The 24,121-nt window shown below is 38.3% G+C and overlaps 2 protein-coding genes across 8 annotated transcripts in view; one reads left to right on the forward strand and one right to left on the reverse strand.

Annotated features, from left to right (window-relative positions):
• SENP1 (SUMO specific peptidase 1) overlaps nt 1-22,605 on the reverse strand; it is a 59,699-nt gene extending 37,094 nt beyond the window's left edge. Inside the window, exons 1-8 of one of the 7 annotated variants that reach the window (XM_089920628.1) lie at nt 22,485-22,605; nt 18,078-18,125; nt 17,456-17,555; nt 16,039-16,169; nt 14,913-14,994; nt 14,016-14,057; nt 9,658-9,817; nt 5,757-5,928 (exon numbers count right to left, since the gene is read on the reverse strand). In XM_089920628.1, the coding sequence (XP_089776754.1) occupies nt 5,757-5,928; nt 9,658-9,817; nt 14,016-14,057; nt 14,913-14,994; nt 16,039-16,152 (570 nt within the window). In that variant the 5' untranslated portion in view covers nt 16,153-16,169; nt 17,456-17,555; nt 18,078-18,125; nt 22,485-22,605. The other 6 variants (XM_022572283.3, XR_016394916.1, XM_089920626.1 and 3 more) reach the window with 6 other exon arrangements.
• Nucleotides 22,606-22,617: 12 nt separating this feature from the next.
• The window catches only part of PFKM (phosphofructokinase, muscle), a 45,584-nt gene continuing 44,080 nt past the window's right edge, over nt 22,618-24,121 (forward strand). The window contains exon 1 of the mRNA XM_022572277.3: nt 22,618-23,864. Coding sequence (XP_022427985.1) covers nt 23,783-23,864 — 82 coding nt within the window. The 5' untranslated portion in view covers nt 22,618-23,782. The remainder of the gene's footprint in view (nt 23,865-24,121) is intronic.

Raw genomic sequence — 24,121 nt, forward strand, 5'->3', positions numbered from 1 at the left:
AAACATAAATTGGCTATTATGAAAATTCTTCAAGTAGATAATATGAAGAATGAAGCATCATTACAGATTATTAGATTGTAAGAGAGATCTTTGCCAACCAACTCCACTGTGATCTATATACAGGAAAGCTGTGTTATCTGGCACTTTAATGACTGGAATTTTGAATACCCCTCCATGTAAATCTTGACTCCACCTTCCCACTACACCAAGTAACCTAATCCACAATACTATGGGGTTAACAGTATGTTGCTTTCAGGGGTGGTAAAATGGAAGGAGGGAAGGGAAACCGTAAGCGGAATACCACACCTGAGTCATGGATATTAACTCAACCATTTTAGTTCATTTTCACTGACCCTACAAACTACATCTTAAAAAGCTCTGACTGTATTATCATAACATAGGGAGGAAAGTAAAGCAGATAAACTGGTGTAGGAGGTTACTCTGCATACCAAGGGAAAATAAAAAATATGCCCATCACTTAAAGACCTCCAGAGAACACCAAGAATAATGAGATAGAAAGGACCTTTATTTGTGGTACCCTAAACACTTCAACCAAAAGGGGAAACATGAGGTGGGGGAAGAATAAATCAGGAGCTTGGGATTAATGTACATATACTACTATATATAAGATAGACAACCAACAAGGACCTACTCTATAGCACAGGGAAATCTACTGAATATTCTGTGGTAACCTATATGAGAAAAGAATCTGAAAAAGAATAAATATATGTATATGTATAACTGAATCACTTTGCTGTAAACCTGAAACTAACACAACATTGTGAATCAACTATAATCCAATAAAAAATTTTTTAAAAAGACTTAAACCATAAAAAGTTAAGAAACATTTCCCTCCTTCCTGATATCACATAGCGAAATGTTTTCTTGAAAAACATTTTTATACTTAGGACTTCCCTGGTGGCGCAGTGGTTAAGAATCTGCCTGCCAATGCAGGGGACATGGATTTGATCTCTGGTCTGGGAAGATCCCACATGCCGCGGAGCAACTAAGCACACATGTTGCAACTACTGAGCCCGCAGCTGCAACTACGGAAGCCCGTGCGCCTAGAGCCCGTGCTCCACAACAAGAGAAGCCACCCCAATGAGAAGCCCACACACTGCAACAAAGAGTAGCCCGCGTGCAGCAACAAAGACCCAACGCAGCCAAAAAAAAAAAAAAAAATTTTTTTTATAAATAAAACATGAATAAACCAAGGAGCCATTAAGCAACTCAGCTAATGCAAATTACAAGAAATCTAGATTAACTGAACACAAAGAGTTGATTTTTAAAAATAATTTAACACACACAAAAGTCCCCCACAAATCTTTTTCCCCAGTATCTTCAAAGAAAAGCTTCTGTCTGAGCATGAACAACCTCAGTCATTAGACAACATAAAATGAACAGAAATAAATCCATATTCCAAATAATTATCTGAACTCCTTCAAATCCCATACTTTCAGTTTAAACTGATTTATGGTTTAAAAAAGAAATTACAGGGCTTCCCTGGTGGCACAGTGGTTGAGAGTCCACCTGCCGATGCAGGGGACACGGGTTCGTGCCCCGGTCCCGGTCCACATGCTGTGGAGCGGCTGGGCCCGTGAGCCATGGCCGCTGAGCCTGTGTGTCCGGAGCCTGTGCTCCACAGCGGGAGAGGCCGCAACAGTGAGAGGCCCGTGTACCGCAAAAAGAAAAAAAAAAGAAAAAAAAGAAATTACAGAAAAAAGGTTAAGAAGTTTTCACTGTTCTACATGTTTATTTGGAAGTTACAAGAATTTATGTTTTTTTTTAAATGATGCAAGGCACTTTTCTTTTTGGGGCTTCATTAAACAATAAAACACTGGGTATATTACATTTTATTTAGAACCATTTCGGACAAAGAAAGAACAGTCTAAGCAACTCTCAAAATAACACATCCCTGGTGGTGCAGTGGTTGAGAATCCGCCTGCTAATGCAGGGGACACGGGTTTGAGCCCTGGTCTGGGAAGATCCCACGTGCTGCAGAGCAACTAGGCCCGTGAGCCACAACTACTGAGCCCGCGCGTCTGGAGCCTGTGCTCCACAACAAGAGAGGCCGCAATAGTGAGAGGCCCGCGCACCGCGATGAAGAGTGGCCCCCGCTTGCCACAACTAGAGAAAGCCCTTGCATGGAGAAACGAAGACCCAAGACTGCCAAAAAAATAAATAAATAAATGTGGGGTTTTTTTTTTAAAAAAAAGAATTTTAAAAAAAGGAAAAACTGAAATTATAAAAAAAAAGAACACATAAGATTTGGCTTTACCAAAAGCAAATGCAAGATGCAAGGAGATAAGTCACCTGAAACTTCAAACATAATCCTTTTTTGGAGCATCTGGTACTATAATGTAAAAAAAAATTCTTTCTATGTACATAACATTAAACTATTTTCTACTGAGAAAGCAAATTAGGAAATTGAGAGGAAAGGAAGCTATAATTGGATAAAATGTTAAAGGAAGTTGGCTAACGTTATGTTTCAAACCTAATAGAGGACCAAAGAAAGTTTAGTAAGTATAAGGACAATTAGTAAAGTATGTTTTTCTTACAAAAAAAAGAAGAAAACCATCAGTGACATCTATAAGGCAGTCTAACATTTTAAAATGCTGCTCAATATGTAGCAGAGAAGCATGTCTGGAAACAACATATAATTGAAAAGAAACTACTTGTGTTTTTACTATTTAACATTTCTATTGTCCCTAATATTTTTTTCTTTCCTAAACAGAAACTCTTATCCTCTGTAACAGTGCTAAGAGAACCTTCTGTGATAATGGAAATGATCTCTGTTTGTACTGTCCAATATGGTAGCCACTAGCCATATATGGCTAATGAGTACTTGAAATGTGGCTAGTGTGACTGAGAAACTACACTTTTATTTAATTTGAATTAACTTAAATAGTGCACGTGGCTGGTGGTAACCCTACTGCTGTGGTCCGCAACCTTTTTGGCAACAGGGACCGGTTTCGTGGAAGACAATTTTTCCTTGGAACGGGGGGAGGGGGGGATGGTTTCGGGATGATTCAAGTGCATTACATTTATTGTGCACTTTATTTCTATTGTTATTACACTGCAATATATAATGAAATAATTATATAAGTCACCATAATACAGAATCAGTGGGAGCCCTGAGCTTGTTTTCACTTGCCACTCACTGATAGGGTTTTGTGAGTCTGCAAGCAATTGATTTATTATGGTCTCTGTGCAGTCAAACCTCTCTGCTAATGATAATCTGTATTTGCAGCCGCTCCCCAGCGCTAGCGTCACTGCCTCAGCTCCACCTCAGATCATCAGGCATTAGATTCTCATAAGGAGCACGCAGACTAGATCCCTCACATGCACAGTTCACGGTAGGGTTCGAGCTCCTCTGAGAATCTAATGCCACCGCTGATCTGATAGGAGGCGGAGCTCAGGCGGTAATGCGAGCGATGGGGAGTGGCTGTTAATACAGATGAAGCTTCACTTGCTCACCTGCTGCTCACCTCCTGCTGTGCAGCCCGGTTCCTAACAGGCCAGGGACCGGTACCGGTCTGTGGCCAGGGTGTTGGGGACCCCTGCCCTATTGGATAGTATCGTTCTTTAATGTTGCCCTTGAACCAGCCATCAGCCAAGTGGTGGTACAGCCACCACCTGCATATTTCCAAATTCTTCATCCTCACGTATTATCTTCAAACCCGTCGTAAGACTGAACAGCACAGTGGTGACATGTTAATTCCGCAGATAGCTGCATATTCCTGAAGGTGTTAGACAACTCCAGAAGTAAGATTCATACACAATTCTCCTTCTTTAACATAAGCAACAGATGTCTCTTGGAGATCCCAATATTTCCATGGAAAATAACTTTTCCTCCAGCTTATAAGCTCCCATCAATATTTTAGTCCAGGGGGAAAAAGTAACATTTTAATCTGGATTATCTGTAATATCCAAGACTAAATATCTAAATAATCTGTTGAGAGTTTCATTTAATAAAGTTTGGTCCAATATTTCGTCTCGTGCATATAACACGGGTTACTCCTTATTTCTACACTACAGGTGACTTGCTTTTCACAGCAGATTATAGACCTAAAAACAACGGAGGCAAAATTCCCTGCATCTCTTGTTCCATAGGATAGATTCAATCTTTGGCATCTTTTTGACACTGCAAAAGGAAAGATGAACCAGCTTCATGTCCTCCCTTGACCCAGCCTGTGGCCTGGAAGGTGGATTGGAAGGATGAAAGTATTGGGTCAGCCCAAGTCTTCAGGCTGGAAGTGGAGGTGAAAGGAGGAGGGGCTGAATGGTCCCAAGGACTGGCTGGCTAGTGGGTGAATGGGGGGCTTACAATGAACACATTCTAAAGGGCACTGGTGATGCGAGCAGCAGCCACACGGGGCAGGGACAGGTTTGGGAGGCCTGTACCAGCTGCCATGCTGTTACCGTCTTGGTCCCCACAAGTCTCTTGGTACCCTGCTGGCTGCCTGCACTCTAGCACAAGCACAACCCCCACAGCTCCAGTAACTAAAAAAGAATTATTTATGTATGTAATAACTGATACGCAGATCGTACTAAATTCAATGTTTCAAAAGGTACAGTGAAAAATAAATCGCCCTTTCATAACTGTTGCTCAGCTCTTATCACCAAATGCAACTGGGGCCAGTTTCTTGTCTATCCTTCCCCTGGATAATTATGATTTACTAGCTCTGTCATCCTCTGCTTGAATATTTTAGATTCAATACAAATTTAAAGCCAAAAAATATACAGCATTTTAAACTATGTAACAAATAATCAAGTTTTGCCACCTAAGAGATCTTCACCGCCAAATTACATAATTATTTAGCACATAATGCTATATTGCTGACTCCACGGTCTGTAAGCGCCAGTGGACAGGAACCACATAACCATGCTGTATAACAGAAAGCATACCTTCTAGACTCCTGCAGAAGAACTGGGCTGCAGGCTGGCCATTTATTAGTTGTGTGACCTCTGACCTTTACTTTTCAACTTTGTAAAATGTGGTTATTACCTCATCTCTACCTATTTCACAAGGTTAAAAGAATTCAAAACAATAATACATGTGGAAAGCACACTGGAAACTCTAATGCTATATAAGTATGAGGTCATTATTATTTATCTGTATCTCCACAGCAACCAGTCCAAAGCTGACTAGATGCACAATAAATATTTAATTGAACAGGTGTAAGCACATCTCCTTATTGTATAAATTATATGTTATATATAAGGAACTGATTTTTTCCTAAGTTTACTGAATGAATGTAACATAGTGTCAACACAACATCTTTCTTGTGGAGAAAGTTTATGATCTCAAAGATCTTACTCAAATGAAAGGATGTAAATTATTTAGCTGGCTTCTTGATTTTTCTTTTATATTGAGGAAAAATTATCCTAGTAAGAAGGGCAGGTATCAAATCCAGCAAGGTTAACAGCTTTGCCACATGAAACTAGAGCTTTAATAAGGGTCCAAAAGAGAACAGAGATAGTTTGATGTATGAGAAGCCACTCAGACAATACTGAAGATTAAGTGTGCTGTCCAACAGGAATAGAAGATGGTAAGAAAAATACTGAAGTCCTGCTAAAATATCTCCTTACTTTCTTTAGAAGAGATGCTGGCACTCAAAAAGAGCAATTAAGAAAGAAAAAAAACACAGAAAGGATTAATGGAATGGTTAATAAACATCTAAGTCAGAGGGAACACATGGCTGAATGTAGGGAGGGTCTACCTTTTAGAAGCTTTTGTTGCAGGTTTTCCTTACCTCTTCTGCTGTACTAATGTGCCGCCTCTGAGTTTTCTTGGGGCTCAAAAGATTTCGACGACATGAACCACTCCAAGATGGACTTGGAACAGGCTTAATAGGAAAAGATTTTTCATATGCAGACACATGACAGTGATGGTTTGACTTTCCTGTAAAAGTGTTTGATAATCCACTAAAAAAAAAAAAAAAGTTTGTAAAAGACAAGAACAGTAAGTAAAAGTCTAACCAGGTGATTATTTTCACTTTTAAGAAATAACAAAAACAAAAATTAGCAGAATGACAGATGTACCCTGTGAGGGAAATACACAAGAAATGAGTTGCTGCATTAGGTTCTGCCACTTAGGAGGTCTTAAACTGCCAAACTATGTAATTACCAAACACCTAAAGTTGTATTTCTTAGCTTCGCCATCTATAAGTTCCTTTGGTCAGGAACCATAGACCTGTGGTATGACAAAAAGCCTATCAGATTAGACTTCTTCAGAAAACCTGGGTTCTAGGTGTGCTAATATGCACACACTTTCTATTTACTCCCTGCAGTCCCCTCTCCCAGCCTTTTGGAGGGAATTACTTTAAGATTAAATATGCAAAGGTGGATAAAGCTGAAGCTTCTCAACTGTTTTTCAATTGAATTTAAGTTTCCTAAAAGACCAACAGAGGGCTCCCAGCCTCCATTAAAAAAAACTAGAAGGCTTATGAGGCTGCATCGCTGTGACTGCTCCTTCTGCCCTCACTATCTACCTCTTCTGAAGGAGAATTTTGCTTTGTTTCTTTATACCATATGTGCCTCAAATAATGGGAAAAATTGGCGAGAAAAATATTTTTGTGGACTCAAAATCCAATTGTATCTCTAAGGTTAGGTTAATAATTTAAAGTTTTTTTCTATGTGCTCTTTTTCAAATATCATTACCCAGCACAGGTACTTGTGCTCAATATAATTAATTTTCTTTCTTTCTGCTGAGGCTGAAGAGTAAAGTACATAGCTGACTAAGCTGAACTTATAGAAATGAACTCTTTAAATCAGTACATGTGGTCTGATCCAAATGAAATCAGACTAGGTCTAAAGAAAATTAAAAAGTACATCTACTCCCTCTGACTCTTCAATCTCTAATGTTTCCTATGTGTGTTAGAGTGGGGAAAGGGGCAAGAACTTGGAATTTCAGAAACACGGTTCTTTTCTTAGGATGGGTAGATGTGGCTAGGAAAAAATGGCAAGGGCAATATAATTTGCTTGGTAAAGATATAATGAATTCCCCACAATGTCTTTTGTATTTATTTTTCCTAGAGTGTGTGTGTGTGTTTAATGCAAAAGATTCTTCTTCCTAAAGAAACAGTATGAGGGCATTTGCGATGCCAGAAAGCAAGGGTGCTACCAACAACTAACGAGGTTGAGTCAGACACAGACAGAAGCCTGAAGGAACTTCCACTAGCCAAAGTTGTGAGAATGTAAGCATTCAAAGAATAATGATTGTAGTAGTGGATTAAACCACACTGAATCCATGACACTGAAAAAAGAACAGAAAAATTCATTTGAACCACATCAAGTGGTGATTAAAAAAAAAAAACTTACTTTGAAAATTGGTAATGCAGAAGAAAGATCTAATCACATACCCTGCCTTCCCAGTAGGAAAACTATTTCAGGGTGACCAAACAGCCCTAATTAATGAGGTAGAAAGCTCTCCCTTATAGCAGAGTGCCAATTAATTAGTGTAAAAGAAATGATAAAATTAGAAAAATACTACTTCACTAACACTAAAATTATTATCAGGTCAAAGGAAGTCAAAAGGTACAAACTTCCAGTGATAAAACAAGTAAGTCATGGGGATGTAATGTACAGCATGGTGACTATAGTTAATAATACCATATTTCATATTTGAAAGTTATTGAGAAAGTAGATCTTAAAAGTTCTCATCACAAGAAAAAAATTTTTGTAACCATGTATGGTGATGGATGTTAACTAAACTTATTGTGGTGATCAATATACAAATATTGCATCATTACGCTGCACACCCGAAACTAATATAATGTTATATGTCAATTATACCTCAACTTAAAAAGTACTATCAGCTAAGGATTATCAACTGATATTAATAACTCCTAGGCTGATGTGAAACTGGTCGTTCATAAAATGCCAAAGTAACATCATTTAGATTACATTCTAGTCACAAGGGGGAAGAAAACCTAACTGTACAATTAAGGACCAGAGCGCTATCACTCTAATCTAGAGGTCAATCCAGCATCACTAATGATAGGACTGTAGGTTTTCTAATATGATGTAACACAGCATCAGCTTTTATTAAAGTCAAAAATCTAGTTTATAAAATATACAGAGGATAGAGGACAAAATCATGATACTATGGGAAAGCAACTTGTCAAATCCAAAAGGTGGAACATTATGCAGAAAAAAGTCATGTCATAAAAAAAGGGGGTGCTGTTCAAGATTGTGAGACTTAAGGGTGATAAATACCAGATGCGATTTTAAACTGCATACTGCTTTGGACAAACTAGCTGTAAAGGACACTTTGGGGTCAACTAGGAAAACTTAAATATAACTTATTCAGTGTATAAGATAAAATTTACTGAATGAAAAAGAGAAGATGACTGACTGAAAAAGATTACAAAAGAGTATGCACAATATGAACTCGGTTTTGGAAAAAAATGTGTGCAAACAGAAAAATATCTGGAAGGACATGTACTAAGACATTACAAAGGTGACCTCTGACTGGTGGGAATATGATGTTTTTATTGTTTATTTGTGCTTATCTGTATTTTCTGATTCTGTACAAAGCATGCGCACTGTTTCTGTAATAACATTATTTAAAAAAATAACAGCATGGCATTATTGAGGAAAAAAAGCAACTTGCCAAATGATGCATACAGAATATCTTTAATGAAGATAACATATTATACATTTTATAGTATTACACAGCATATATATCATTCTATATCTAAGCAAGAGAAAGTGAAAAGAAACAAGCATAAGAAAAGATCTGGAAGGAAACACATGAAGGGGAAGGGAGTAAGACTGTGAGTAGTGGTCAAGGGATCTTTGGCTTTATTGGCAATGTTTTAACTGTTACAATGTGACTGTGTTAATGAATACTTATGTAATTTTTAAAAATATTAAGAAGTGGGGAAGACAATCCCTGGGAGTACTCACACATGTTTCCAGAGTCCATGTGCTGATAATCACAAAATAAAATAAAAACCATCTTGTTGGTTTTAATCAGCACCAGAAAGCTTAGCTTTGACTAAGCAGGAAATTGAATGATCCCACATGCCTAAAACCATCACCAGAGTAATATTTAAGAAGTCATAAATACCATATTAAAAAAGAAATATTTACTAATATAATAAAGTACTTGAGGGAAAAGTTTCTAAGCCAAACTTCATCTGCCTTTAATAATCAGTAGAAGTTTGGTGAGGGAATAAGCAAGGCTTATAAGTTAGGCTAAATATGATCAAGTTTTTTCTGAGTCTAATTTTACAATAGAAGTAGTTGACTAAGGTGTAAGGTTGCTTTGGTTTAAGTCAGGTCTCCGCTCACATGAGAGCCTATAAAATGTGCTGGTTTCTTTGCTACCGAAGTTGCAGAAATTGATCAATTTTCACTTTAAGGTTCAAAATAGCCATATTGATTCTGAAGGGTCCCAATACACTCATATCCACCAAGATTTCCCTCAAAATTCTCTCCCTCTAATTATAAGATTTGGCTGTCACCAAAATCCAGCACAAGATAAATTAAAAGTTGAAAGTTCAAAATGAATTTGTCCGTATCTCTATGGTTTAAAGTTCAAAAGTGGTGTTTGTTACTTTTTAAAAATGCCAATGTAACAACCATCTTATAGCCATTTTCCTTTATATTGGAGGAAGAGCTTGTGAACTGAGCAGCCAGAATACTTACCTTGAGGTCTTTCGGGTTTCGAGGTAAAGACTTCGGCTGTTTCTTGATTTTTGTAAAGTTGAACCTGATGCTGGAGTGGAATTTCTCCACTGGCCATTTGCACTCTGGCCAAAGGTTCTTAGGTCTCCTGAGCCAAGAAAACTGTCTGAGGAAGGGTTGTCTAGAAGAATAAAAGTTTGAATAAATTAAACAAATACCTATACTGGTTCTCCATATGACTGCAACCATGTCCAACATTGTATTCCAAAGTAATGTGGCATATCACCATGTCTCTAATGGAAGAAAGATCCCGGTCTCAACTGCCAGTAAAGTCTGCAGTAAGGGAACTTCTACAAACTATAATTGATTCAGCCATACTAACCTGAAAATTGATGAAGGAGCTGAATCCTGCCACAGCCATGTGCCTTATCTGCATCAATGTGACTCCGTGGTGTCCACCAAAAGTCAACATTTTACCCCAACTATATCTTGCAAGCACTCCCAGGCCTGGGCCTGAAAGAAGGTAGGCCAGACCAGTAAGAAAGCAGGTGGAGGGCCAAGGAGAATTGTAATTCAAATGAACAACAGTTATTGCTTAATAAGCAGCTGGTGTCACTTTCTTGTTTTAATTACCGTGTTCACGACTCAGGGGCTCTAAGAGCAGAGATAACCTAATTGCTGCTTATTCTGGCCGGCTTATGGCAGGAATGACCCGTCATTATGCATCTGGTTCTGGTATGATAACCTTCAGTCACTTAATGTTATAATCATCAGACATATCAATACTCGGATGCTTGCTATTGCAATCAGACTAAGCGAGGTTTAATTATTATTTGAATTTTCTGACTTGTGGCTTACAAACTGGGGTGTAAGTTTGTAAGTTTCAGCTAGGAGTAGAATAATTGTTATAGCCTCCTCTCTCCATCAGCAGGATGGGACAATTTAAAACAACACCTTCAAAATAACTTCAGATGTTAGGCTATGTAACTGAGGAGCACCAGTAGAAAGACAAAAATTTAACTCTCTGCTCCCTGAATTTTGTCTAATGCCAACATCACTTTGAGGATCCTCTTTCAAAGCATATTACTATGGAACTTTGCACAATATTATGTATTTATGTTATTTAAACTATTTAATGTAGCTTTTGATACTCTATCCAAAAAGTTTGGCAGCTGACAAAAGTATCAGCTTTGTATTGTATTGGAATTTTTTTTTTAAGCTGATCAGGATTATCAGAATTTAGGCTAAATAAGATGGAAAAAAAGCAGCAGTCAGGGGTGGTATTAGTACCAGTTGATGCACCAGTGGATGACCTAATTTACTTTCAAAATGAATTACAACCTTTTCCCTTTGTAATCAACAACTATGCTTGACATCTATTACTATTAATGTAAAAATAAGAGACGTGAGGCTAATGAAAATGAGTTTCATTAAAGGACCAGAAAATCATTATCTTTAAGCAAAGTAATAACAGTAGAAATCTTCCTCTCTCATACTTCTTTTTTTTTGTTAAAATTTGATTAGGGAATGATCTAACTAGAGATGTCTACTTGAGGAATAAGTCTACCAAAAAATGCAAATTTGAGACCAAGGATAAACCAGAGTAGCCTCCTCAATGGCATCTGACAGAGGTTTGGGCTTTAAAATTCAAGGGAAAAGCACAGGATCAGGCAATCTGTTTCACCAGAATAAGGTGGTTCCATCCCCACTCAATGAAATCACTGAATAGTGCTCTACTGCTGATGGGATCAAGCAAAGCTAGAAAGGGACCAACAGGAGGCTGCACTCATTCCTTTTTAGTTGACAGTTTAACCCAGTATTCTGTCATCATTAAGAAGTCAGACTGCAAATGTCACAAATAAGATTACTTATGTGTACATACACACACATAGAACTATAGGGAAATACACCAAAATTTTAACTTTGGTTGTGTTCCAATGATAGAATGATGGGGATTTTTCTACTTTTCTCTACAAATTTTCTACAAGGACAGGCAGTAATTTTATGGACATAACGAAATTTTATATTTTAAAAAAAAGTGTGTCAGGCAATCACTTAGTATGAAAGTAACCATCAGTTGCTCCTGTTAACTTTCAGGTTTATTTAGTTATTATGAATACAGGATGCTTTAGTTCCTCTTACCTACTAAATGCCTATTTGGCAACCTAAGTTAACGTATTTTCCAAAGATAAGACATTGACAATGATTCTAAGCTTGAGCAAAATCATTTTTTTTCATCTTAAGCTACTTTTCTTTAAGGTTTAAAATGTTTTAATGTTCTTTTCAATTGTGCCCTTAATAAAATCAAGAGGTCTTCAAGTCTGACCAGCACTAAGTTATTAAAGTGAAAATGCTGCATTTTCTCTGCTTTCTAAATTAAAAAAAATGTTTTTAACAGTCTAATCTTGAGATTAAGAAGCAAATATTTAAAAAGCTTGATACAGAGAGGCAGATCTAGTAAAGTATAAATGGGAAGCTCCAGACTCTAGTTTCTGAAGTTTGAGTTTTTCCTGTGTTTGTTTTCATCTTATTGGAGGAGAGGATAGTAAGGTAGGAGAGGAGACAAAGACCAGTACAGTCAGAATGAGGAGGCTGAGGCAGGTAAACTGGGGACCCACATCTAGTCCAATCAAGAGGTAAATCTCAAGGTGACTGACCACAGAAATCAATGTGGAAATTATTGGAAAAGAATAGGAGCTAAGAGACAATATTCTGCAGGACTTGTAATGAACAAGAATGGGTGTGGCAAAGGAACAAAGTTAAAAAAGTACACAGTAAAAAGATCTGAATTAAAGTCTTTATTATAAGAAAAAAGTATACAGACCCTTGGCATTCACAGGTTGAAAGTTCTGATTGTCCGTGAGCAACCTAAAAGGTCTGTGGCATGTCCTAAGCTTGCTTGGTCAGGGGCTAAACTTGGTAGAGGCATAAATCTGAATCCTCTGCTTCAGGCTGTATTTTAGAGAATGAATCTAATAGCTCAACAACCCCATTTCAATATGGTTTTATTATTTGCTGTTGGTATTCTCTAGTCATCACCATGTATAAAGTAACTGTTATGAATTTTTTTCTTTTCCTAAAAAAATGGACTTCAAGTGAGAGATAAAAATTCTGGCATAAGATTTTGATATAGGGATCAAATTGTGGCATGAGGACAAACAGAAAAAATATAACCCTCAAGAATCATGTAACTGAGTAGAAAGCCAGCACTCTGGTTAAATACCACCACAGTCAAAAATATAGGGACCTGAGATGATCTCAGAAATATCCTTTGTGAGTATCAAGGGTCCACTGAAATTTAAAAGAAAAAAGCTAAAACAAATTATTTTAAGTCATGTTATTTATAATAGCTGAAAATGGAGAGGGTGAATGGGACCTAAACCATAGACAAAATGAAGGAAATGAAGACACAGGCCCATTATCCTAAATCACAGGCCCCTGGATCCAGTTGTGTTTCTACATTAAAAATTTTGATGATTTTACAAAGATAACCTGGTATATACTATGTAGCACTTCTAAGTATAACCTGAAGCAGCACCCTGTTATCAAACATACTGATATGTCTACAGTAAAATGTGTAAATATTCATATTTACAGAGATAAATAAAAGACAAAACATTTAAATGTCAGTTAAATGTCAGTTCGTGTAGCTTTTGCCAAGTAATGAATTGAGCTCAGGTCAGGTTTTGATGTCAAATAAATTATGAAAATATTCTTTGGTTTTCAGAGCTTTTTGGATTTTGGAATTGCACATAAAGGATTGTGAATGTGCATATAAATTCCATGGATTATGAGAAATCAACAGAAAAAGGTAAATAAGAAGAATAACAGGTAAGCAGATAGAAAATTTTAAAAATATATATTGGGCTAAAAAAAATCATATTTCAAATCATACAATGTGTACATAGATATATACTCAGATAAAAAAACAGAGAAGACCACAGGGTTAAGTAAGAGTTGAGTTAGCCAGGAGACCTTGATTATAATTTTCTATATATGATTATTTACTATTAAGCAATTACTTTAAACAAAAACCAAATATTCTGTCCAATGGTAAATCAGCATACAAAATTACAAGCAAACGCAGCCTGAGTTCAAATGAAAATATTTTCCACTCAACTGTCCTTCCCCTATGATCAATACTAATAAGCTATCAAGCCATATTTCAGGCTCTCTGCTCATCAGAAAGGCCTTTTCAACAATAATGATGGCAGAGTTAACTTTCTGAAAAAATTAACTGATTTTTCTATACAATTATGCACATACTATGTGGACACCATTTCCCACCCCAGAAGAGGAAATCCAGTGCCCAGGGTAAAGTACCACCCACCTAAATGATATTTAAATATAATATAAATCTAAAAGAGCATCATACTAACGTCTTTTTAGGGGAGGAGATCTCATCTTGCTGACAAAGAATCCTGAGGAAGCCAAATAACAACAATAATTATTATTTGCATTTCATATTTATTATCTCAACTTATCTTTATAAAAATCCCATTGAAACAGGTTCAACGGTATGGCTAATATTCCCATACTTGGGTCAGGTGAGGAGATTAAAGCATGAGGAGTGAAAAGACTTTGGAAGACCACTATAATCTTCCTGGGTCATACTGCCAGGAGACTAACCAATAAAAAACTCTCAAGTTTCCCCAAGACAGAGCCAGATCATTGGAAATCCAAACCTTAGAAAGGGGGCAGATGAAAAGTCAGGCAGGCCAGGGGCTAGGAAAAGCCTAGAGAATGCTGACTTCTGTCATGGATCACAAGTTGAAAAGGCAAGCCCTTGAATATGCAAGCATGGCTGTGGCAGGTGCTAGACAGAAACATGTAGTTAACATTTCCTGCCCTAATGGAGGGACAAGCTTGGGTAGAAATAAATTTTCAGTATTTATGATTTCAAGCAGAATACAAATAGGCTAGCTCTGTGCTTCAAATCAGTATAAGTAACCTTTACACCACATACACATATCTTAAAAAAAAAAAAAAAAAACAAAAGCCAAAAACAAAGCTGTATTGCTTTTAACAAGGGCATAATAGACGAGGAGAATGGATTCTAAAAAAAAATCTCCCTTTAAAAAATATCTGGTTGAGACTAGATCAGTGAAGTATTATAGCAACCATACACAGAGAGCTCATTAAAATGATGTTTTAGTGGAGAAAATACCATTTTGCTTTTGACAATGTTTTCATTTTTAGAGACAGTAAACACAAACAACTTGCTAGGAAGAAGTCTGAAAGGTAGAAATGCCTTGACTCCAAGTAATGTGTCATACCTGAATAATAATTTGGATAAGCTGCACTTCTTGTAGAACAAGTATACGATCGGTCCAAATTTCCTCGCCTGGAAGGTAAAATCTAAACAAAACAAAAGTTCTTTCTTAAACCATATTTTTTACAATAAAACAAAAACTTACACTAGGAAAAATATATAATTAAACAAGATTATGACATATTTCAGAATGCAATATAATTAATTATAATTATATATATTATAAATAAATTAAGCTACATACTAGTAAGAAAGGAAAACATGATGAAATGATTAAGGCTTCAAGGGGAAAAATGGGCAAAATATCTGTTACACAATTTAATTCAAAGAATGCTCATTAGAAGGTAATACGTATTTAATATAGCCTGTTCTCAAAGCCAGGTGTATCACATATCAAAGCAGCTGAAAAATCAACCTGGTTTTGATTCTCTTCATAACTTTACAGGACAGTTCTTAATCAGAGGTGCTGCTGCACCCCAGTACAAATCTGGAAATGTGTAGATATATATTCAGTTATCAAAATGATCACTGGGGGCAGATGCTACAGGTATTCAGTGCCCAAGGATGCTAAACATTCTGCACACAGCAAAGAATGGTCTCATCCTAATTAGTAATGGCTGCCTACTGAGAAAGACTGCTTTATTAACAGTCCTCAAACCTTGGAGATTTTTTAAACTGCAGATTCTGATTCAGCAGGTATGGGGTAAAGCCTGAGATTCTGCTTTTCTAATAAGGTCTCAGGTGATGCTGCTGCTGCTGGTCCCTTGAGAAACTAAGCTTTATAGAACAGAGGAATTTCAGAGCTACTGTATATTTTCATAGTTTCCCCCCATTTAATGCTCAGCAATTTTAAGACACCAGTTTAAAAGAACGCTGATCTCTGTATTAGTTAATTGTAATATTCAGAGGAATAATAAAGAGTTTCTAAAAGGTATCATTCTCCAAGAAGTTGTACATAGCCTGGCTCTTATTTAACTTTAACATATCAAACAGAATTCCAAATACTAGCATTACTGAGTGTAAAAAGTTTACATATATTCTTGTGCTTTTGAGTGTGGCATTTAAACTCTATCAGATGAAAACTTAAGCCAAAATAATTCATTAATTAAGGAAAGAAAATTATTACTAACCTGATGGTCAGAAAGTGAAAGCTGGTCCTCTGGAAAACCTGTTTGTGACAGGAGATGGGTTTTGAATATGGAGTTGTGGTTCACTAAAGTTACTTCTCCAGCATCCATCCTCATCCTATCAGCAGTATCATCTGGGGAAAGAGTCCGGATTAGTTCAAGTCACATAATTCTTCAATACCTACTTTCCTATGAACCAATCTTTTCACCTAATAAAAATGATTTCCCCCAAATACCTCTACAGTCAAATAAAACCGCTCCTTCATAACTCTTGGCAAGAAATCTCAAAATGTCACTGTCAAAAAAAACAGGCCCATGTGCAGAAACTGGTTAATTTGGAATCGAGATCATCTACTAAATAGTTCAAAACTTGTACAAGAATAAAAAGAGCTTAATTCAAAGTTTTAAAAATAATGAAATTTTCCCAAAAGAAAAATATTTTTATTTTAACTGTAGAAAAAAAAAAGGGGGAAAAATTTCACCATTCAAAGCAAATACTCTTAACCCTGGTTTATTTCCTCTGTTTCAACTCAACAAGGTGCTTTAAAATTTAATCCACTTGAAAATTTTTTCTGCAAGAAGCGTAATTTATTCATATAGCTCTTAACAGATATCAGCTCAGTTGCTGTATACTGTGGCAGAACTGTACTTTATTACCATTTTTGAGACCTTTGTTACCATAAAAGAGTTAGAATAGGAACAAGTGAGAGCAAGGGAACTCAGGGATTTATACTGCTATCAGCAATGAGAGAAAAGGGAAACAAATGACCAGGAGAAAGAAGGTAGACTAAACAAAAGGAAAAAACAGTAGAGGGAAGACTAATGTGGACTTAAGAGGAGCCTATGGGATATTATAAGATCGAATTGTATAGATTTTTCAACCTATGCCTAAACTGACTATTAGTCTTGACCTTATACTGTTCCCTGTTATAGACATAAAGTACTATGAATAGCAGAAAATGTTCCAATCACAATTAATTCTCAATGCCACTAGCTAAATGAAATTTAAATTTTACCTTAATCAAATTATTTATCACATAGAGGGCAGTATAACAGTACTAAAGAACAAGGACCCTGGAACCAGTCCCTGAGTTTAAATCCTGGCTCTGCCAGTTATAGCTGTGTGATCCTAGGCAAGTTTCTTAACTTCTGTGTCTCAGTTTCTCTGTCAACAAAATGGAGATAATAATAGTACCTACTAGGTACTAAAGTAAGTCCCCTACATACAAACGAGTACCGTTCCGAGGGCGCGTCCGTTAAGTCCAACTTGTTTGTAAGTCCAACAAAGTTAGCCTAGGTACCCAACTAACACAATTGGCTATATAGTACTGTACTATAATAGGTTTATAACACTTTTCACACAAATAACACATAAAAAACAAACACACAAAAAAAGAAAACATTTTTAATCTTACAGTACCTTGAAAAGTACAGTAGTACAGTGCAGTAAAACGGCTGGTGCTTCTTAGCAGTACCACCTACATTACTGCTGCTTCACGTTTGCTTCCAGACATCCTGGGCTTGAAATAAAGACACCGTACTACTGTACTCTACACAGTACTGTACAGTAAAGTACACAAAAGCACAAGGACTTGTAGAGGATGCACACACGTGACAATGTACACCAGACACGTGAACTAACTTACGTGACTGGACATGCAAACGCATGTTCGCATCTTTGAAAAGAAAGTTCACAACTTGAAGGTTTGTATGTAGGGGACTTACTCTATTAGGTATTTTAAGTACTTAAAAAGCAAGTCCTTGCACACAGAAATGCTTGCTACTGTGTATTTAGCTTTTTCAACACAATGAATGAGAAAGTGCTTTAAAATGTTGCTATAAACAATATCCCAACCAAAAGAAAATTGTTTGGTATACTGTATTACATAATTAGGATGAGATCTCCTTTAAAATTATTATTAAGCACAAAGACACAAATATTGAAAATATTATTAAGCACAAAGATGCAAATATTCTTTCACTCGAGCTTATCTAATCAGAGTAACTAAAAGGATAGAACACTACTTCATAGTCAGTCTTACCCATGTCAGGTATTTTCACATCACTGACTTCAGCAAAGATACAAAGTCCTATAAAAGAAGACAGAAAATAGAAATGTTACATTCTGAAACATCTCTTTCATGTCATTACACAACAGGAAGCCACTCAGAAGTGACACTTGTATTCTTAGTGGAGAAAAATAGAACATGGTAAGGCAAGTTGATGGGAAGAGAATGGGAACTAAAACTAGCCTGAGGTAGTTCCAAACATTTCTGCAACCTGTGTAATACTACAGAGCAATTATGGACTACCCACAGAATCACAGATTACAGCACAAAGCAGGTCAGGAAAGCCAACCCTTTGCAGATTAATTTGCATATGATCATAAAGTTAGTGACTGCACTAAATTACAGCCTAAACATTCTTCCCAATCCATTAATCTTTCTATTACCTCATGCGAAGCCATTTTATTTTATTTTATTTGGACCATTTTTAAAGTCTTTATTGAATTTGTTACAATATTGCTTCTGTTTTATGTTTTGGTTTTTTGGCCCCGAGGCACATGAGATCTTAGCTCCCTGACCAGGGTTCCCCCTGCATTGGAAGGCAAAGTCTTAACCACTGGACCACTAGGGAAGTCCCACTAAACCATTTTATAAACAAGTGACAGATCTTGTGGTAGTCCTGTTAGGACTTCTCTTCCATATGTCTTAGCAGCCAAACAAAAAGTTATCAAGGAACACTTCGCAGTTGTACTAAGTACTTTTTCCCCCATCACTACTCAAACAGTTGCAAACCAAAGCCCCTTTGCCTACATGAAATTATTTTTTTCCTCGATATATCTAATTTGCCCAGAAAAAGAAGTTAAAAGTCTAACTGATGGGGCTTCCCTGGTGGCGCAGTGGTTGAGAGTCCGCCTGCCGATGCAGGGGACACGGGTTCGTGCCCCAGTCCGGGAAGATCCCACATGCCGCAGAGCGGCTGGGCCCGTAAGCCATGGCCGGAGCCTGTGCTCCACAACGGGAGAGGCCACAACAGTGAGAGGCCCGTGTACCGCAAAAAAAAAAAAAAAAAAAAAAAGTCTAACTGATGGAACTAGGTTAATAAATGTACCCTTGGACACAGGCTTCTTGGCAGATTTACAATAGGAGGAGACTAGAGATGGTACATATATATAGTCATAATCTTATCACATATTTTTAAAAAGATTGAGCACTTCACCAAATACATAGCACTATCAGAGCTGCAATCTAAGGAAACTGCATGATGATAACAGGAATTCTTTACGGCCCCAATAAGGAAGTGCACACATAAAGGAAGGCTGCTTGAGCTTCTCCTGGCATAGGTACAGACTAAGCTGAGTAATCATCTGATTACCTAGTCTTGCCAGGGAGGTTTCCCAAAGAATTTAAACCCTAGATTTAGGCTTCAAATGTATTTCCAAATGCTCAACTTACTAAAAGGTTTCGATCTGGTAATTCTACACATTATTCTTTCCGCTTCTTTCTTTTTTAATAAAGCCAAATTCCCTGGGTCCCCCATTAAGGGAAAAAAAAAAATCCTATCAATCAATAAACTAGCAGTGGCTTTTTCACATTTCACTCTTTCAGGTCATCCCGTAACTGTCATCGCTAGTCTAGTCTTTTTTTTTTTTTTTTTAACAAACCTACCCTTTTAATATTTATTTAAAGTTTCAGAACACACCTGTTTGGCTTGGGTGGGGAGGGGTGAGGGGACATTTTTTTCAGGTTTAGTTTTAAAATATTTGCTCATTTTCTACTGTCTAATCATTTCAGCACTTCCAAAGGTTCCCTAGGACACTTTGCCTCTCTTCTCTCCCTGTCCCCCAGCCGCCCCCAGCTCTGGGGGCCCATGGGCCAGGAGTCATCACTAGTCTTTTTTGTTGTGTTAAGAAGAATGCCAATTTAAAAGCCTGGTGCCCATTAGAACAATCCCATGTTAACTTCCTTTGCATTGCTGAGATAGATGTGAAGAGGGAAGCAGGCAAATCAAAGAATGTTAGAGATTATGTCCAGTGGTTAAGTGACTTGCCTGAAATCACAAAGATGGGGCAAAGGGAAGACAAAAATCCAGGCAGCCTCACTTCCAAGCAAATGTTCTTTCAATAAACAATACAAAATCACATCCTTTAGCATATCCTTATTCAAGGATTCATACACATTGGCAAGATAAAAGTAATCCCTAGTTAATTCTGGGGAATCCACACTTTTTTTATAATTTTAAGAATTAAAGCCCCACATTTACATTTTAATACAAATACATCCAGCTTCTTCAGTGTGCTACTTCCTTTTTGCCACTTTGCAAATACAGTGGGAGAAGGAATATTTTACCCCAAGATTCAACATGAAATGTTGGACCTGGAACCTCTGATACCACCAAATTCTTTCAAGCGTAAGAATTTTTTCCCTCTAAGAAGAGCATTCTAGTAACACATTTTCTACTTCACTTTGTTCATTTAATTTATTAAAAGAACATAAGTAGTTACAGGTATTCAGGTGAAGTCAGGTAAGTAGCTGAACACAAGATAATAGGAAATCTGAAAGAAAAAAAAAGATGGCAAAGTCCTGGCAATAACAGAATGTAATGAGTATGGTAAAACATTTATAAGTTTACATACATGCAAAGAGGTGATAATAAAAGTGAATGTTTAGAGCTATGATGAAGTTTTTTGAAAGTATATATTGAGGAGAGGCATTGTACAATTAGCTTTATGCAGGACCAAGATGTAGTAAGAACAATTTATGATATGAGAAGGGTGTGGAAGTGATCATATGAATTATCCTACTACGAACTCTGGGAAATTATGTTTATGAGACAGTTTGTACCATATCATTATGTACTTTTGTTCTTGTTTTTCATATTTTTACAAGGAATCTCTCCAATTAGACTCTAACACTTTAAACACCAAAGATTCACTTTCTTTCATACACATTTACTGTGCACCAATAACATACAGGGGACTGGTGATACAAAGATGAATAAGAACTGGTCCCTGCTGCTGAGAATCTTACTGTCCACGGGAGGAAACCAGATTCATCAATAGATATTACAGCCATAAAATAAAGCTGGTGCAATTGGTAGGAGGTGTAGGAGTCAGCTAAAGAAAAGGAAAGACTTCCGAAGCAGCAGTCAAGAGTTACATCATCTTAGCTTGAGGCAGAAGAACCTGTCTTTTAATCCATTTGCTCCCTCTAGATTTGCCATCAGATGGGTGATACGAAGACCATCTTTGCAGTTGGGATAATTAATTGGAATTAGGTTAAGAGTGAATGAGGCTTCTCAAGATAAAAACAAATGAGGCTTCCAAAATGGGACTAGAGGGAAAAAAGGGAAACTCTAAATTGGAAGGTTAAGGGATCATGCTTAAAGAGATGCTTAAGGTTTCACGGTAACTGCAATTTCAAATTCAGTGTAATCTATCTTTCAACACGAGTCCTTAACACAAATTATCTTTATAGAGAGGAAAGATTTAGGAGATGATGCGATCTACTCCATCCAAAAACATCCAATTGGAAGAGGGACCCTAAATCAAATAGTTAGTGGCCTATAAAAGGCTTTATATAAATTTCATAAGAATCACCACCACCCCAAATATAAGTGAACCAAACGTGAGGTGAAATGACTTAACAAGGCTGACGTGAAAGTGATAAAGAAGCAAGTTATTGCCAACAAGATAGTGGAAATACTGCAGAGGCACCGATAAACAGAAATCACCAAGCTCAAGAGAAACTGGGCATATATCCAGAGAGATCACGTTAGGGGACCCCAAGAAACAGACGGTTGAAGGGAATTACCAGAAGGCGATGAGCCAGGTAAGCAAACGGTGGCAGTTAAGGGGATTTTCATAACCTGGGCAGGAGGGTCCGGACGTTTCTCTCTGGTGGTGGCACTAGCGGTATGACATCTCGGGGAGACACCACAGAGTAAAAAGAGTTGGAGAAATGTTTACGTGAGACGCAGAAGTAGTCGAGAAATATCTTTCAGGTCTCAAGGAAGGCGGGAGGTGAAGCAGGTATAACAGAAAAGCTGAGCTTCCCGGTGAAAACAGCTTTCCCCTGAGAGAAAACCTGCTCTGGCGGGAAAGCCCCGAAATCCCAACCGGCCTTTTCCTCACACGTAGGGCTGGGTGCTGAGATGGGGCCGGCCGTGACCTTAGGGAGACGGCCTCTCCTCGACCCCGGAGAAAGAGGCCTCAAGGAACGGCCTCGGGAAACCTAACTAACGGCCACCGGCCAGATCGCGGCCGGCAGACAGCAGGGGTGAGGGGAGGTGGTCCCAGGGGGCGGGGCAGAGGAAAAAGCGCCGTCCCCACAGCCGTCCCCGCTTCCGTCCAGCCCAGCCCAGGCTGCCGGGCCCGGGCCCGCACTGCCTCCCGGCCCAAGCTCCCTCCATCCTCACCCCTCCCCCAGCTTCCCGCCGCCACTCACCGAACCGGAACCGGCTGCTATGCGAAGGGGTTTCCGGCCGGGCGCGGAAAGCAAAACCCGGGAACCGCCGCGAACCGGAACCGCCTCCACAACACCGGAAGAGCTGTTCGGTGGCAGCGGAGGAAGGGGGTGGGGTGAGAGGTCAAAGAGCAGAGTCGAGGACCCGCGCAACGCCTGCGCAGTGTGGCGAGGCCTGAGAAGCCAAGGGATCATCTGAGGCTGTGGTTATAATTTCCTCTTTCAGTTTTGGCTTTTTCTCGTTCTCGTTGTTAGAATACTGTTAGTTGCCCTTCGTCCTTCTCTTTTCTCTGTTCCCTCGGCCCCCTTACCTGCTGCCTTCTGGTTCCGCTCTGGCGATTTTTGCTTACGCTCTGGTTTCCATGGCAGCTTCTTGCTGTGGCCCTCGATCTGCGGGAACCTGTGGCCACCTTGACAGATGTTGACCTGAGAGCTAAATCTAACTCAGGCTAGATTCATGTTTTATTGAGAATCACAAAACGTTAGTGCGTGTAGAGGTTATTGGTGATCATTCAGTCTGAGTTTCAGAAATGTGAAGTCTTTTCCCAAAGTTATAAAGTACATGGCAGATCTGGGCCTAGTAAACAAGTTTCTTAACTTGCAACCCTATACTCTTTGCACTACATCATGCTTGATTGGCCATTGGGGAAAAGGGGGTGGGGAGCAGCTTGGGATTGGCTTAGGTTGGACTCTAGAAACGTGTAGAAATTTCCAGAACTCTGGAGGAGTTTGAAACACTCCTCCAGGAGGTGTGAGGAAAGCTATCTGGGGTCAAACCCAGATTTCTGCCCTCTGAAGAACTAAATGGTCATGTTGTTGTTCCTGGGACCGAATTGATTAACCTTTAATCTTTATTTTTAAGAGAAAATAATGAGAAGAAATGTGTTTGTTCATTTAGACTTGTTACCAAGTCCCTCAGCTTGGCGGGCCTCAGGACCCAAGCCCTGTCTAGAAGTCTTGGAGAAATGCTTCTGAGTAAGCACTCTAGACCCAGATGACAGCCACAGTCTGAGGTCAGACTTGGCTGAGCTGGAGGCCCCCAGCCATTTAGCTACTCCCAGCTGCTGGAGAAGATGCGTGCTGAGTTCAGGATATCTTGCCCTGTCAAATGTATAAAAGTAGATTATATGTATCTCTTCATATGCTGACATTTTATACTGTCAGGTCCTAAGGCCTGTTAGTATTGAACATACCTGGTCCATGTCACTTTTGTCCATCTTAATCATTCCACAGATCTGTTGATTTGCATTAAACTCTGTCTCTATTTCTAGGAGACAACCATGCATAAAGAGGAGTTGCATCTGAAATTTTTCATGTGTGTGATTCAGTCTCGCCAGTTAGTCAGGACTCCTCAGAGAACAGGTACCAGTGTCTCCTGATCATACTCAAGTGACAGAATGGGTTCTCTTGCAGGGAATCACAGTACAGGATATGAGACTTACTAGTGTAGAGGCAGGCTTTAGCAGTCAACTGACCTTGTTTTTCCATCCCCACTATGATAAAATGTTTATGACTGAGTCTTGTCTTTTCCTTGTACAAGTATCAGGTGAAATTTTGGCCTGATGTGTGGGGATAGGCCCCAGGCAGGTAAGGAGGACTTGGAAGTTGAGGGAGAACAA

Source organism: Delphinapterus leucas, chromosome 11, assembly GCF_059928025.1.
Source record: "Delphinapterus leucas isolate spDelLeu-1000000601 "Yukka" chromosome 11, BTC_Dleu_Yukka2, whole genome shotgun sequence".
In the NCBI taxonomy this organism is placed as follows: Eukaryota; Metazoa; Chordata; class Mammalia; order Artiodactyla; family Monodontidae; genus Delphinapterus; species Delphinapterus leucas.